The 17,934-nt window shown below is 43.7% G+C and overlaps 1 protein-coding gene across 1 annotated transcript in view; it reads left to right on the top strand.

The window, feature by feature from the left end:
- Positions 1 to 17,934, top strand: part of LOC310941067 (protocadherin-1-like) — a gene marked incomplete at both ends in the record, with an annotated part of 164,652 nt that overhangs the window by 59,596 nt on the left and 87,122 nt on the right. Inside the window, one exon of the mRNA XM_083906146.1 lies at positions 16,566 to 16,785. Coding sequence (XP_083762272.1) covers positions 16,566 to 16,785 — 220 coding nt within the window. The remainder of the gene's footprint in view (positions 1 to 16,565; positions 16,786 to 17,934) is intronic.

Consider the following 17,934-nt stretch of genomic DNA (forward strand, 5'->3'; position numbering starts at 1 on the left):
CCGCAAACGCAAATCACTGCAGTTTTTATAACCGCGTTACTCGCCGGCGGACGTCGGCATTTTTGCGACATTCGTAAAACACGGACCTGTCACCCAAGGAAAAATCCGGAAAAATCCGCGTTTTTACAGGATACGAATCACAGGATTTATGCCTTTTGTGTCTTCACGTCGACTTTATGCGTAACGTTGTATGTAATCTCGTAGCGCGTGAAGCTAGCCTCATGTTTGAATATTTTAGCGAGACCTGCCGACGCTAACGACTCTAATTTCGCGTCACTCGCGTGAAATTAGCTCGATGTACGTTGCGTAAATCCATGGTTCACTTATTACTTTAGTTAGTGTTGCTTAGTTAGCACTACTTACTTTAATCCGGTTGTCGTTTGATCTTAAACTAGCCTGGTGCTAACGCTAACGCTACAGCTAACACCGTTCATAACAAATGAACGCGACAAACGGTTTGAATTGAGTGAAATTGGCGGGAAAATACAACTTTATCGCAAATATTCTGCTCCTTTGTCACACGTTCTTGTACAAATACTAACCGTCAGATATTTCTAATCCCGTGTCGGGACGCGGGAATAATCTCACGGCTGATAATCCCGTAATCTCGCTAATGTTAGCGTTGAAACGTTTGTTTGTAAAGTGACTGAAAAACTTCTGGCGTTAGCGTTGACTTTGACATCACATTTCACTCTCTCTCTCTCACACACACACACACACACACACACACACACACACACACACACACACACACACACACACACACACACACACACACACACACACACACACACACACACACTTTCCCCTCCACATCTGTCTTCCATTATTTATCCTGACTCTTGTCATCATTCATGAGCGTTTAAATCCCTGCGCAGTCAAACAGGAAGCTGCGGCAACAATGAAAGTAGGAATGTGGCGTCGTCTTTGCCCATCACACACACACACGCACACACACACACACAAACACACACACCCGCACACACACACACCCTGAAAACCCCCGTCCAGCTCTTATTAACGTTAATTAAAGTAAATTTAAACGTTGACCACCGACGCTAAACAACAACAAACGCGCGGCGCCACCGCCCGCTCTCAGCCCGGCTCCCTGTCATTACCGCCGCTCTGGAACGCCGTCGCTCGGGCTAAACCGCGGCGTTCTCATGGCTCCGCCCCATTCCGCTGAGAAACCCGGCGGTCCGAGGGAAAACCGCAGAGCGGCATCTGCCAAAACCAATCAACACATTCCTGGAGAGGAGGCGTGACGTTTGTTTTTCTACACACACACACACACACACACACACACACAGGGAGATAATGCAGTGGAATAGAGAGCGAGGCTAACGTAGCCTAGCGTAGCCTGACGTATTAATCACAGTCAGAGGTAATTGAGAAGCTGAGCAAGGAGCGGGCGAGCGAGCTGTCCTCCATCACTGTCTCATTCTCTCTCTCTCTGTAAACACAACACACTGTAGCAACTGAATATTAATACACTCTCACTGTGTGTGTGTGTGTGTGTGTGTGTGTGTGTGTGTGTGTGTGTGTGTGTGTGTCACAGTGTGTGTGTGTGTGTGTGTGTGTGTGTGTGTGTGAGAGAGCATCACGCACAGCTGAAGTGACTTATAGTGCGAGTGTCCTTACAAGAGTCCATGTTGTTATTCTCTGTTCTGGCAACAGCAGTCAAGTGTGTGTGTGTGTGTGTGTGTGTGTGTGTGTGTGAGAGAGAGAGAGTGTGTGTGTGTTTGAGCATAAGGCAGCATCTCCACAGTAGTAGCATAAGCTGTGGGTCAGCATTAGCTCCTTTAAACTGATGCTAATGCTCCCCCCTGCTTTATTTCGGTCATTAGCACGGCTAACTCATGCTAACGACACAAGGTACCAATAGAGGGAGGTGTCATCAAATTAAAAAACTTTTAAAACCGCTCTCCAGAACGCGAAAAAAAAAACTCAAAACGCCACCTTTGTGTTTTCGTCTTTGGTGTTGCTGAGCTACAGCGCCACACACTGGCCTGGCATATGAACTACAGTGTTGAGAGTTGATTTGGGGGTCGGGGTTTGGCTTGAGATGAAGGAATGACTTCCTGGAAGGATGGCATGTTTGGAAGGGACAAAGATCATCACTGTAAACAACGACAACAACAGCATCACAAACACCGAGACGCTGTGATTTGTTTGTCTCTGTCTCCACGGCAACGGGACGCTCCCGTATCTATAGCTCGCGGTTGTCACGGCGACGCGCGACGTTTTCTCCGCTGACCTTTTTAGCTCTGGTCGTCGTAAAAAAACGAAACAGGCTGTTAAGTGTCTGTCAAGGCGTTGCCGTGGTTACAGGCGCTAAAGTAGACGAGCGTTCCGCGGTTTATTAGCTTGTTTGTTTTTTTTACGATTTAATTTCCTCCGACAAATAAAGAAAAAAGGCTGCCTCGCGTCACTTTATACGCGTTTCACGGCCCGACATCACATGACCTTTAACGTCGTCTTCTGGCGTTTTGGCGCCCCCCTGGTGGTCAAAGTAACCGATGCTAAAATATACGCAAACATTTGTCGGAAATTGTAAATTACATTTTTTTATGACATAAAAATCTAATGCTAATGATCCCCTGCTTTATCTCTTTAGCGCTGGTAGCTAATGCTAACGACGCAAGGTACCAATAGAGGGAGATGTCGTCAAATTGGACTGTGGCTAAGCCCCACCCCCCTGAACACAGATGACCCAATCATCAGCGTTTGAGTTGAGAATTTTTTTTTAGGCTAGGCTACCAGTTTCTATGCTAGCACTTTTGCGCTGTTAATTCTTTCGGTTATTATTTAATCCCACATTTTGTCGGATTCATTTATAATACATATATATGTACACGAGGGGAAGGGTCAGTTTTACGGAGGCGGCCATTTTGGACCGCCGTGTTTTTTTCTACAGTAGCCCACGATGGACAAACTAAACCTGTCTTTTGATAAATGTTGCAAAATATTACACACTGTGTCTTTAATTCTACATAATATTAAACATAAAAATGTCTCATTGAGTCAAAAAAAGAGAACAATTCAAGGGGCCCCTTTTTTTGCCCGAGGGCCCTTATTCTGCCTTGTAGCGGCCCTGTTGCTCCTTCACCTTTGACCCCTGGTTCTTCAGACCGAGATGAGAAACAGACGTTTCTTCCTGCGCTCGTTTCCTTTATTATTATCATTATTATTATTATTAATAATAATGATAATAATCATCATTTGTGTCGTATCGTTTTCGCAGATAACGGCGTTTTATTGCGATGGAAATCACGAGCGACGGGGAAAACAATCGGATGTGAGAGTTTGGTCGTATCGCGCTACGCTAACGACCACTTCCTGTTTCTCTCTCTCTCTCTCACACACACACACACACACACACACACACACACACACACACACACACACACACACACACACACACACACACACACACACACACACAGTCTTTTGTCCCTGGTCGTTGTCTCTGCATCTTAACGAACGCTGTTATTAAATTATCCTCCTGACAAAAGCCAGAGCAGGAAAAACTCTGTTTCCTCAGATTAACAGACGCCCACAGATCCTTTTTTTCCTCGTCTGTATTTCAGTCTTAATTCTGCCGTTAATCCTGTGACTGATGTTGTTCCTGTTCGTCCTCAAAGTCGTCACTTTGTTCTCATTATATTTGAATTTTCAGGAAATTAGAGGATTGGTTTATTTAGAGTTAAGAGAAGAAGAAAAGACGTGGAAACTTCTGCAGAGAAACTTTATTCACAAAAAACACATGATTTACATCAACCACTAATTTTATACACAATGTTGTAATATTAAAAAAATAAAAATCACTCATTGTAAAATTTTTCAAAAGACATAATGTAACATGAATAAATTACCCTAAAAAATGTATTAAAGTTGCAATTTAAAAATAAATAAAAACGTTATTTTTTTTAAAAATTTAACAATATAACTTGCCTGACAAAAAAAATCTTTTGAATTTACAAAAACGACGTAAAATATCTTAAAATCAGGTTTAATAGTTTACAATTTTTTGTTTTGAATTTACGAAACAACTTTGTACATATTTGACAAAAACTTTACAAAAGTTAGCACTGAAATACGACTAGTCTTATCAAAATATTGTTTAAAATTTAAAAAAAAAAAAAGTTTTACATCAATATGTTACAAAATTACAAAGACTGGTACAATTATAGTTACTTTTTGAAAACTGTTAAATATTATAAACACAGTTTTTAATGTACAATAACGTGTTTACATTTAAAACATTTCTTTTCCAAAATGTTGTAATTTTTTTCCAAAATGTTGTAAATTTTTTTCCAAAATTTTGTAATTTTTTTTCAAATTTTTATTTTTTTCCCCAAAATTTTGTAATTTTTTTTCAAAATTTTGTAATTTTTTTTCAAAATTTTGTAATTTTTTTTCAAAATTTTGTGATTTTTTTTCAAAATTTTGTTATTTTTACCCAAAATTTTGTACATTTTTTCAAAAATGTTGGAAACTTTTTCCAAAATTTTGTAAATTGTTGTACATATTTAAAAAAAAAAAAAAAAAAAAAAAATTCCCAACAAAACGTGACATCCTGAGTATAATAAGTCTCATGTTTGGAGGCGGAGCTTGATGACAAAAGGGGGCGGGGCGTGTAGACTGCGGCTCGCGTCATAAACTTACTGATACCAGCTTTAATGGAAGCTTTCAGGTCGTCATGGGAACCAGGAAGTGAAACTCAGACACATTTACATTTTACAAGCACAGGTTTACTGACGGGGGGAGGTCAAAGGTCAGAGAACACACACACACACACACACACACACACACACACACCATTAAGTTTTCTTCTCATAAAACTTCACGTCTGCTTTGTTGTAACCCTGATTAAACAATGGTGTGTGTGTGTGTGTGTGTGTGACCTCATTTCCCACACACACCTGCACTGCACTGGGTCAAAGGTCAGCTGTCTGAGCAGTTACTGTGTGTGTGAGTCTTTTGTTGTGTTGATGTTTGTCTGTGGCGGTGAGTGTGTCCTCAGGTGCTGGGTGTGTGTGTGTGTGTGTGTGTGCGTTATCAGTGTGTACATGAGGGGCGGAGCCTCTGTTTGTGGTCTCTGTTGCTGTAACTGAAACATTTGTGTGGTGAATTGTTATTGTTTTCTCTGGGTCTGATCCCACAGTGTGTGTGTGTGTGTGTGTGTGTGTGTGTGTGTGTGTGTGTGTGTGTGTGCGCGCACGTGTGTGTGTGTGTGTGTGTGTGTGTTTGTTTGATTGTTAGATCTCAGTCTAATTATTTTCCTCCTTTAACGGCTGCTGTTTTAAAAAAAATTCAACGGTTTAATGTTCGTGAAGACAATGCATAGTTAGCGAAACTAGCTAACGCCTAGTTAGCAAACCTAGCTTGTAATGAACCCACTTGACACCTAGTTAGCAAAATTAGCAGACACCTAGTTAGTAAACCTAGCTTGTAATGAACCTACTTGACACCTAGTTAGCAAATCTACCTTGTAACGAACCTACTTGACGCCTAGTTAGCAAAACTAGCGGACACCTTGTTAGCAAACTTAGCTTATAATGAACCTATTTGACACGAGTTAGCGAAACTAGCTGACACCTAGTTCACAAACCTAGATTTGATTAGATAGGAGGAAAAAAGGATGAATAAATAATTGTCTCTGATGATTCACTCGTTCATCAGCGTCACAGCTCAGTTTCTGTGAGTGAGTGAAGAAAATATTTACTCAGTTTTATTTGCGTTTTGTTTTACAGTAAAATCACAAACTGATAAATGAGTTTTTCTTTGCACTCGTTTATCAAACACTTTCTTCTCCTTCATTGACATTCAGGACGAGCTGCTCTCTCTCTCTCTCTCTCTCTCTCTCTCTCTCTCTCTCTCTCTCTCTCTCTCTCTCTCTCTCTCTCTCTGTCTGCTCCTGATTAGACTTGGCGTTAGCATTAGCGTTAGCCTGTCCCCTCTGTCTCTTTTGGCCAACGCTGCGGCAGACTCCTTGGCAAAGCTAGCAGAGCTAATCCAGACTGGATGCTAATGAACTCTGGCCGCTGTCCACCGTCCTGTCCTGTGGAGACGTCTGTGTGTGTGTGTGTGTGTGTGTGTGAAGCCCAGCGGCTAACTGGCTAACACACACACACACACACACACGTTGGCGGTGGGAGGCGACGGCCACGGCGTGCCCCGCCCCCCTGACCCATGACCCCTGACCCTCAGCTTTAACGGCGATGTCGTGCTGCCTTTTTAAAGACGCCCGGGATTAAAATCCAGCGCTCGCTCGCACGACATCGTCGTAAAGCGTTCAGAGAGGACGCGACGCGCTGGAAAATGGCTGACGGCCAACTTCCTGTGTCTTTATAGACGAGGAAGAGGAGGGAGAGGAAGAGGAAGTGATGAAGCGTCTGTCAGTGTCTCTGTGGGAGATTTACAAACATCAGATTATCACCTGGATTAGAGTCAGAGCAGAGAGAAAAAACCACTGAGTTACACTTTTAAATTTAGACTTAATCCACTGATTCAACCACTCACTCTCCCACACCAAAGTCACTCACTCTCCCACACCAAAGTCACTCACTCTCCCACACCAAAGTCACTCACTCTCCCACACCAAAGTCGCTCACTCTCCCACACCAAAGTGACTCACTCTCCCACACCAAAGTCACTCACTCTCTCGCACCAAAGTCACTCACTCTCCCGCACCAAAGTCACTCACTTTCCCGCACCAAAGTCACTCACTCTCCCACACCAAAGTCACTCACTCTCCCACACCAGTCACTCACTCTCTCACACCAAAGTCACTCACTCTCTCACACCAGTCACTCATTCTCTCACACCAAAGTCACTCACTCTCCCGCACCAAAGTCACTCACTCTCCCGCATCAAAGTCACTCACTCTCCCGCACCAAAGTCACTCACTCTCCCACACCAAAGTCACTCACTCTCCCACACCAAAGTCACTCACTCTCCCGCATCAAAGTCACTCACTCTCCCGCACCAAAGTCACTCACTCTCCCACACCAAAGTCACTCACTCTCCCACACCAAAGTCACTCACTCTCACACGCCAAAGTCACTCACTCTCCCACACCAAAGTCACTCTCTCACACACCAAAGTCACTCACTCTCCCACACCAAAGTCACTCACTCTCCCACACCAAAGTCACTCACTCTCCCACACCAAAGTCACTCACTCTCCCACACCAAAGTCCATAGAGTAAACCAGTGATTTTAACATCACAGCACACAGGAGTTCACAGGAGTTGTTGATCCACTGCTGCCTCCATCACTAACTTACAATGACTGATTTTGTCAAATTCAGCTTTTAGAAAATTTAATTTAGACTTAACTCAGTGACACAAAGTGACCACACGAGGCAGCAGTAGACCAGCAGCTCCTGTATAACAGTGGGCTTAAATCGCCGATTTTCTCTATGGGGTTTGGTGTGGGAGAGTTTTACGGTCTACAGAACTTCAGTTTCCTGTTGTTAAAGTCTGTCTAACAGTGAAATAAAGACGTGAACGTGTTCTTAAGACGTCGTAGATTTGATAAAGTAACAAAAAATCTCTCTTTTTTAAAATCATATTCTGTCTAAATGTAACCGTGTCAGTTCCGGATCCATTTGAAATATATACAGGTGTTTTGTTTTGTTGACGCGTCTCTTCAGCTCAAACCTTCTCTTTCCTGTTTCTCTATCATATTCAAATTTATTCCCACACTCGTCACAGTCGCTCGCTCGCAAACGTTGCGATGCCGCGGTGGTCCGTCACGCTTTTCCTTCCCCCTATTGTTTCCCAGACAATCGAGTCGACCTAAACCCTCCTCATCATTGCTCCCACTGCGCCGCCGTCGCCACCGCGCCGACTATTTTTACCCCGAACGTATGTATGTGAGAGAGCAGAGAGCAACCCCCCCCACAGGCAGTGTGTTACACCTGCACACACACACACACACACACACACACACACACACACACACACATACACACACACACACACAGACAAACGTCCTGAAAGTCGCTGTGATTTATGGTCTTCATGTATGGAAGGGAAGGAAAAAAATAGGAAAAAGGGACTGAAGGAGAAACCTGAGCTCACAGGACAAACACACACACACACACACACACACACACACACACACACACACACACACACACACACACACACACACACACACACACACACACACACACACACACACACACACACACCACTCTATTATTGTTGTTCTTTGGCAGCCATTTTTCAAGTTCTTCCTCTTATTCTGCCGTTTTCTAGTTCCTCATACTTCAACGTAGAAACTTCATTTAAACTCCAAAACGTTCAGCTCGATCAGGAAGTGACTGTGTGTGTTTTTCTAATCATGATACTCCATACTTTCTGATATATTCAGTGTTTTCTGTGTATTTTCCCCATTGAAATGAATGGAAACTTCTATCAAAAACACACATTTTCTGCTTCTCGCTAGTTCCACATACGTCAGCGTAGAAACTTAATTTAAACTCCAAAACGTTCAGCTCGATCAGGACATGATTGTGTGTATTTTTCTAATCTGAATATTTCATACTTTCTGAGATATTCAGTGTTTTCTATGCATTTTCCCCATTGAATTGAATGGAAATGATATTCAAAAACGCAAATATTCAGCTTCTTCTTGTACTTTTCTCATGGAAACTTCATTCAGACTTCAAAATGTTTAGCTCAATCTGGAGAGTATTCTTGGTAGTTTTCTTATGGGAATATTTCATAATTTTCCCCCATTGAAACGAATGGAAACAACCTTAAAAACACAAATACTTGGCTTCTCACTAGTTCTACAAACGTCAGCATAGAAATGTAATTGTTGTCAAAATGTTCATCTCAATTAGCAGATTATTGTCTGTAGTTTTCTAACTGGAATATTTCATAATTTTCCCCATTGAAATGAATGGAAACGATCTTCAAAAACACAAATATTAAGCTTCTCACTAGTTTTACATACTTCAGAAACTTAAGTTAAACTTCAAAACATTCAGCTTGATTAAGACATGACTGTGTGTATATTTCTCACGCAGATATTTCATATTTCCTGAGATATTCAGTATGTTTTATGGATTTCCCCCCATTGAAATGAATGGAAACAACCTCCAAAAACACAAATATTCGGCTTCTCGCTCATAGTTTAGCGCAGAAATTCAATTCAAACGGCAAAATGTTCAGCTCAATCTGGAGATTATTGTTGGTAGTTTTCTAATTGGAATGTTTCATAATTGTCCCCATTGAAATGAATGGAAACAATCTTAAAAAAAACACAAATATCCGGCTTCTCATTAGTTCTACATACTTTGAAACATGTAAAAAACTTAAATAGAAACTTAATTTAAACATTAAAATTAATACAAAATATTCCGATAAATTTTTCAGCTCGAGCAGACGTCTGTAGCGCTGCTCCCCCTGGTGGCGGACGCGTGCGTTGACTTTGTGTGTACGACGGTGTTGTCTTCGCGTGAACACAGCGTCAGAGTTAGAGATTAACGGAGATTAAATCATCCCTCTGGTTCTCCCTTTACGCCGACTACGACTCGCTGATCTCAGCTTTAACCGTTTCTCCTCTGAACCTTTAATCCAGCGCCGCGGTCGTGACGTACTGCAGCTTTAAAGAGAACGCGTTCAGGTCAGACGGAGAATCCTGAGCGTCGCGCCGCTAAATCTCTGAGTCACGACCTGTTTCAAAACCCACAATTCCACCTTCTTCATCTTCTTCTTCATCTTCTTCTTCTTCTCTCGTTCTTTCATCCTCCCTCGCTTTTGTCCTGGAGCCAATTATAATCTGAGGGGGAGGAGGATGAGGATGAAGAGGGGGAGGAGTTTCAGGGATTAACATACCAGAGCTGTCAGCAGGAAAACACTTCATCTCACGTTCTGTTGTATTTCTGTTCTTTTTCCTCTTGAATCAAGTTTTTCCCGTTCATTAAGAAAATAAAAGCTCTTTAATGAATGAATGAGTGAGTGAATGAACACACACACACACACACACACACACACACACACACACACACACACACACACACACACACACACACACACACACACACACACACACACACACTCTTGTACCAGTGATTTTAACATCACAGAGCATAAGTTTAAATGTCTTATTTTGTCAATTCGGCTTTTGAAAAATCTTCGTTCAGATTGACTTCAGTGACACAAAGTGACCACACGAGGCAGCAGAGGACCAGCAGCTCCTGTGTCCCTGTGACGCTAAAATCACTGGTTTTCTCTATGGACTTTGGTGTGGGAGAGTGAGTGGTTTACAAATTCTGAAATATTATTTCACTCTCTCCATCCCACACTTCCTCTCTCTGTCCCTCTTTCATTCTCCACTCGGATTCAACACAGTTGTGTGGAATTATAGCTGCCAGCTGTGTGTGTGTGTGTGTGTGTGTGTGTGTGTGTGTGTGTGTGTGTTTGTGTGTGTGCGTGTGTGTGTGTGTGTGTGTGTGCGTGTGCATACTTGATAAGGACAGACTTTTATAAGCATGCACAATGCAGCCTCACACCCTCTTATCTCCCACAGAGGGAGGTAATGAGGATCTCACACACACACACACACACACACACACACACACACACACACACACACACACACACACACACACACACACACACACACACACACACACACACACACACACACACACACACACACACTCCATGTCTCAGCTGACAAACAGTCAGTGAGGCGTCGTACATTTCTCCTCTCACTGCTTTTTAATCATCTCTGAACAATGTGGCCCAGTGACGGCCTCCTCCTCCTCCTCCTCTTCCTCCTCTTCTTCTTTCTCCTCTTCCTCCTCCTGCAGGAGGTGATGTAGAAGGAGTTCAGCTCCTCTTATCAACCTCTCACTCCCTTTTCTCATAATTTCCTCCCTGTTATCCATCCTTCTTTTTTCTTCATTCTCCTCCTCAAACTTTTCTCCACTCTTCCCTCCTCCTCCCTCTCTCCATCCTTCTGCATCTCCTCACCTTTCCTACCTTCTTCTCCTCTTTTTCTGTTTTCCTCCTCCTCTTTCTTCTACTCCTCATTCATAGCTTTTGCCTCCTCCTCCTCCTTTTCTTCCAGGCCTCTTCTCATTTCTTCCACCTTCTCATTCCTCTTCCTTTACCTTTACCTTCTCCTCCTCTTCCTCCTCCTTTACCTTCTCCTCCTCCTCTTTCTTTACCTTCTTCTCCTCCTCTTTCTTTACCTCGTCATTCCTCCTCCTCCTCTTCTCCTCCTCTCTTCCAGTTTATAATCCCATCACCTTCCTGTTTTCCTGAACTCACTGAATACAACTCAAAGGTATGAAGTCGCCTCCTCTTCCTTCTCCTCTTCCTCCTCCTCTTCCTTCTCCTCTTCCTCCTCTTCCTCTCTCTCTTCTTTGTTATAAAGTTTTCATCGCTCTGTTTTCTGACAGAATCACAGATCAGTCGTTCTCTTCATCTCTTGTCGCCTCCTCCTCGAGCTTCACGTTAAAAAAGAAGGAGAAGAATCTTTAATCCTCACTTTTTCTCCTCCTCCTCCTCTTCGTCGCTGTTTTCTCCTGACGGTGATGAAGGTCGCGTTATTACAGATTCTTCATCATCATCATCATCATCATCATCATCATCCTCCTCCTTGTTTTACATTAAAAATAAAAACTCAAAGTGCAGCATCAACAGTTTCCTGTGAGGACGACGACCGTGAATCCTTGAATCCTTAATTCACGTCCTTCATTATATTTGTATATATTATATATTTATATATATATATATACACATATATTATATCGTTTAGACGACGTGGAATACTAATGTGTGAAAATGGAGGACGGTAAATGCTAATGAGGAAACTAAACTTTATTAATTGTCATTAAAAGTCACAGAGTTTTATTTATCTTCTCTGAACAAACGTGGAAACTTTTCAAGGTTTTATTCACTGTTTTTCTCAGTGAATACAAACATTGATTGAGTCCAAGTGAACCTTTCTCGTTCACGGGGTAAAAACTGTATTTTTCAGAGTCGACAGTGATCTTAAACTTTGATGTTAGACGACCAAAACCTCAACAATCTTAATCCGTGAGTCCAAGTGAACGTTTGTGCCAAATTTGAAAGAATTCCGTTGAATCGTTCGTGAGTTGACCTAAGTTAATACAAGCGAAAAAAGAACAAAACAGTCGATCCAGTCCATGTGAACGTTTGTGCTCAATTTGACTGTTTTCCTTCATAAAATACAAAAAATATGTTTGTTTTTTAGATTCGACAGTGATCTTAAACTTTGACTGTAGATGACCAAAATCTCAGCAGTTAATCCATGAATACATGTGAACGTTTGTGCCAAATTTGAAAGAATTCCGTTGAATCGTTCTCAGTGAAATACGCTCACAAATAGCGTCACATTAGCCAAAATCCACTCAGTCCATTTGAACGTTCTCCTTCCTAAAATCTGTCGTTCACGGGGTAAAAACTGTATTTTTTAGAGTCGACAGTGATCTTAAACTTTGACGTTAGACGACCAAAATCTCAGCAGTTAATCCGTGAGTCCAAGTGAACGTTTTTGCCAAATTTGAAAGAATTCCGTTGAATCGTTCTCAGTGAAAAACGCTCACAATGAGCGTCACGTTATTCCAAATCCACTCAGTCCAAGTGAACGTTTGTGTCAGATGTGAAGTTTTCGTAGTTGTTCTCCATCGATTGTTCGTTCATGAATCCAAGTGAACGGTGTTTGGTCTGAAGTTGTATTAATGTTCTCAAGATGTTCCTCAAGTCAATCTCATCAGAGTCCAAGAGAACGTTCGACAAAGTCAGGGAATCATTTTTGTGAAACATCAGCTTCACAAAGTCTGTTTCGTTCAGATCGAATCCAAGTGAACGTTAATGGTGGTTAAAGTGGGCGTGGCCTGAGGTGATGATGGTGATGAGGGAGGAGGAGTTTGGTCTTTAAATTCCTCGCTGATGTTCTGCTCCATTTTTCTCCCATGATGCAACCTGCTGAGACTGCACTATTTAAATCAGGAGCACACACACACACACACTGTCTGTCCTGTCTGTCTGTCTGTCCTCCTGTCTCTCTGTCTGTCCTCCTGTCTGTCTGTCTGTCTTCCTGTCTGTCTGTCTGTCTGTCCTCCTGTCTGTCTGTCCTCCTGTCTGTCTGTCTGTCCTCCTGTCTGTCTTCCTGTCTGTCTTCCTGTCTGTCTGTCTCTCTGTCTCCACGTCATGAATCCACAGAGAATGTGACTGAAAAACCCTGCGTCTGCGTATAAAATCAAACCAAACTGCTGCGTTTGCATGTTTTTTATTATTTTATTTCTTTATTATTTCTTTATTATTTCTTTATTTCTCACCTCTTTACATCACAGTGGTGATATTTCCCCAAAGCTTTTATGACTCGACTGTTTTTCACACTTGTCAGAACAAACTGAGTCCCTGAAAGAATAAAGAGATGTCTACAGCAGATATGTATGGAAAACACAAGAGAGGATACGTGAGTGTAATCCAACGAGGAGGAGGAGGAGGAGGAGGAGGAGGCGTGGCACTCCTAACCTCAGACACAGACGTTTAAATACTTATACTTAAACACTACTATCATTATTATCACTCATGGTCTTAAAATATGACTTCTCATAAGACTACTGCTGCCTCGTGTGGTCACGTTGTGTCACTAAGTTAAGTCTAAAATGAAATATTTCATTGTAAGTTAGTGATGGAGGCAGCAGTGGATTTACTCTATGGACTTTGGTGTGGGAGAGTGAGTGACTTTGGTGTGGCAGAGTGAGTGACTTTGGTGTGGGAGAGTGAGTGACTTTGGTGTGGGAGCGTGAGTGACTTTGGTGTGGGAGAGTGAGTGACTTTGGTGTGAGAAAGTGAGGGACTTTGGTGTGGGAGAGTGAGTGACTTTGGTGTGAGAGAGTGAGTGACTTTGGTGTGAGAGCGTGAGTGACTTTGGTGTGGGAGAGTGAGTGACTTTGGTGTGAGAGAGTGAGTGACTTTGGTGTGGGAGAGTGAGTGACTTTGGTGTGAGAGAGTGAGTGACTTTGGTGTGAGAGAGTGAGTGACTTTGGTGTGGGAGAGTGAGTGACTTTGGTGTGGGAGAGTGAGTGACTTTGGTGTGAGGAGAGTGAGTGACTTTGGTGTGGGAGAGTGAGCGACTTTGGTGCGGGAGAGTGAGTGACTTTAGTGTGGGAGAGTGAGTGACTTTGGTGTGAGGAGAGTGAGTGACTTTGGTGTGGGAGAGTGAGTGACTTTGGTGTGGGAGAGTGAGTGACTTTGGTGTGGGAGAGTGAGTGACTTTGGTGTGAGGAGAGTGAGTGACTTTGGTGTGGGAGAGTGAGTGACTTTGGTGTGGGAGAGTGAGTGACTTTGGTGTGGGGAGAGTGAGTGACTTTGGTGTGGGAGAGTGAGTGACTTTGGTGTGAGAGTGAGTGACTTTGGTGTGGGAGAGTGAGTGACTTTGGTGTGGGAGAGTGAGTGACTTTGGTGTGAGGAGAGTGAGTGACTGTGGTGTGAGAGAGTGAGTGACTTTGGTGTGAGGAGAGTGAGTGACTGTGGTGTGAGAGAGTGAGTGACTTTGGTGTGGGAGAGTGAGTGACTTTGGTGTGAGAGAGTGAGTGACTTTGGTGTGGGAGAGTGAGTGGTTTACAAACTTCAGTTTCCTGTTGTTAAAGTCTGTCTAACAGTGAAATAAAGACGTGAACGTGTTCTTAAAGACGTCGTAGACTTAAACTGACGTAGATTTTATGAGCTGCGTCTTTTGTTAAGTGGCAGCCATTTTGTCTTCACTGTGAATGAGCCGTCACCGCTCGCTCTCTCTCTCTCTCTCTCTCTCTCTCTCTCTCTCTCTCTCTCTCTCTCTCTCTCTCTCTCTCTCTCGCCAGCAAAAAATAATAAAAAAATCCGTTCGGTTGAAACAATGGTCTGCAGAGTAAAAACGTCTGAGCTTCCAGACCATAATAAGTCAAACAGAGGAATCCGGCGGCTGACCCCGGTGAGCACCTGTCGTCTCAGAGACTGTGAGATTCACCTAAAGAACATCACACACACACACACACACACACACACACACACACACACACACACACACACACACACACACACACACACACACACACACACACACACACACACTCTAAAGGACACGTCCACCGAGGGTTCACTTCCTCTACATTCTCCACCATCGCCACAGTCGTCCCGGCTATTAATAACCGGGGGGCAGAGGGAATTTAAAGCTGCTTTGGACTCAAAAAACAAATGTTTTTCAGTCCTGGTGTTTACACGACCACGACGCTGTGATGTTTGTGTGTTTGTTTGTTTGCGGTGGTGTTGGCCTGATCTGGGCACCGATCTGCTGGTTTCACCGGTTCACGGGGGCCGCGGTCCTGCCGCGGTCGCCATGGTGACGGAGTATCTGCTGAGCCAGAGATGCTCTTTATCTGCCCGGGCCGCTCGGTCAGGTGTGATTGAAACGTTTGACCGCTCGCTGTGTACCTTTGAATTAGGACGCTGTTTGTTTGGCAGTGCTTAGCTCGCACTCTGTGTGTGTGTGTGTGTGTGTGTGTGTGTGTGTGTGTGTGTGTGTGTGTGTGTGTGTGTGTGCAGCGTCTGGAGGATAATTGCATTTCAATTACAAAACCATCAAAGGCCGGAGCGTCGTCCACCCCCTGAAACACTGGGTAAATGGAGCAGTAAAGTGCGTGTTCAGCCTGCTGCTTCTATTAAAAACCAATGTGCTTCATGATAACATGCTGCCGCTCTGTCGGGACCACAGCCAAACAAACGCACAAACAAACAAACAAACAAACAAATAAATAAATAAACATCTGCAGGACTGGAAAAGCCTTGAAAGATTTAAAAACCTCTGAAAAAGACACAAAAAAACGAGTCAATCGTGGATATTTGCAGGATTTAATCTCCTGTTTTGTTTGGCACTCTGGTGTATACTGCCCTCTCTGGTCAAACACGCACTACTGCATTGTGGGTGAAGTTCCAAATTTAATGTTGAAACTCTCCTCGTTGTCTCTCTGACGCCGTACGATTGTTGTTGTTTTGAAACGGCACAAGATGACGGTTAAAGACGATAAAGTGTCGTACAGGTCCTAGCGTCTGGACGCTAGCAAGTATGTTGCGTCAGTTGGGGGCACCGTGTCCGGTGTTAGCAAGTATGTATCGTCACTAAGGGCACAGTGTCTGGTGTTAGCAAGTACGTAGCATCAGTAAGGGTACCGTGTCTGGTGTTAGCAAGTCCTTGGCGTCAGTCGGGGCACCGTGTCCGGTGTTAGCAAGTATGTAGCGTCAGTCTGTGGCACTGTGTCCGATGTTAGCAAGTATGTAGCGTCAGTCTGTGGCACCGTAACCGGTGTTAGCAAGTATGTAGCGTCACGTCAGTTGGGGGCACCGTGTCCGGTGTTAGCAAGTCCTTGGCTTCAGTCGGGGCAGCGGTGTTAGCAAGTATGTAGCGTCAGATGAGAAGGTTTTAAAGTTTGAATCTTTGACGCAGTTCTTCTGAACTCCAAAACTAACCCTCCTTCTCCTTCTTCTTCTTCTTCTTCTTCTTCTTCTTCTTCTTCTTCTTCTTCAGCTCCCTCACCGCCGCGTCACCTTCTCCACGGCCAACCAGGCCCAGGACCTCCAGGACGCGTCCCAGCACAGCTACTACGACAGCGGCCTGGAGGAGTCGGAGACGCCCAGCTCCAAGTCGTCGTCGGGGCCTCGGATCGGGCCGCTGGCTCTGCCGGAGGATCACTACGAACGCACCACGCCCGACGGCAGCATCGGCGAGATGGAACACCCGGAGAACGGTAAGACCAGGTGGAGTTTCTCCTCTTTTCACCATACATCCATCCTTTTATTAGGGCTGGGCCATATGAGGACGTACGTATGAGGACGTACGTATGAGGACGTACAATCGTTGGATATCGATGTATAGAAATATATATACACATTGTATCAGATTATGTAGTTTAGGTCGTCCAACAGTGACACAAATAATTAGATTAGAATTCAATGCATTTCTTCTAAATCTAATAAATATCAGGATTATCGAGGATTAGCAGGATTAGATTTAAAATATATATATATATAGATAACATATCCATATATAGCCCAGCCCTACCATCCACACACACACACACACACTTCATGACTCACACTTTTTGCCGCTCAGTGTCAGAACTCGTCACGTCAGCAGAAACGCTAACCTCGTAGTTTCTTTTCTTTTTTTTTTAAATGAAATTCCCACAATCCCCGGCGCCGTTTGCATTAATGTATGTGTGTGTGTGTGTGTGTGTGTGTGTGTGTACACACCTTTTGTTAAGGAGGTGTGTGTGCGACCTCACGGCGGCCCGCGAACACAATCAATATGCAACATAATCAACTCCCGCGGCTTTAACGAATTAACATCCCAATTATGTAAATGAGGCGGAGCCTCCGCCCTCCCATCAGCTCCACTTATAGATCCACACAGGGAGGCTAACGCTAACGCGCCGCTGTTCCTCAGCTGTTAGCCGTTTTTATTCATTTATGTCGGTCATTACGTGCGAGCGCTGATTTATTATACAATCTGTGCGTTGGCTGTTTGTCACGGACAGCAGAGCAGCATGGAGCTCATTTGTTATGCTAACAGGCTGCGGGGAGCGGTAGCTGCTTAGCTGTGGCCTCGTAGCAGATATGAGAGGGCGATGGGATGCTAATGATGCTACGTTAACATGCACATCCATCTGACTGTCTCTCTCTCTTTCTCTCTCTCTCTCTCTCTCTCTCACACACACACACTTACACTTTGTGCTTACTATTGAACCTCCTAGCATGTTGCTAATGTGATTCTTTTGTTTTCGTTTAAAGTCTGTAAAACCAAAGCAGCTCCACTTAAGAAAAACTTAAATGTGTGAACGATGCTAATGAGACAAGACTGTGTTTGTGGAGGAAAGTGTGTTTCTGCGCTAACGGAG

This window comes from Microchirus variegatus (genome assembly GCF_963457635.1).
Source record: "Microchirus variegatus genome assembly, chromosome: 19".
Lineage (NCBI taxonomy): Eukaryota > Metazoa > Chordata > Actinopteri > Pleuronectiformes > Soleidae > Microchirus > Microchirus variegatus.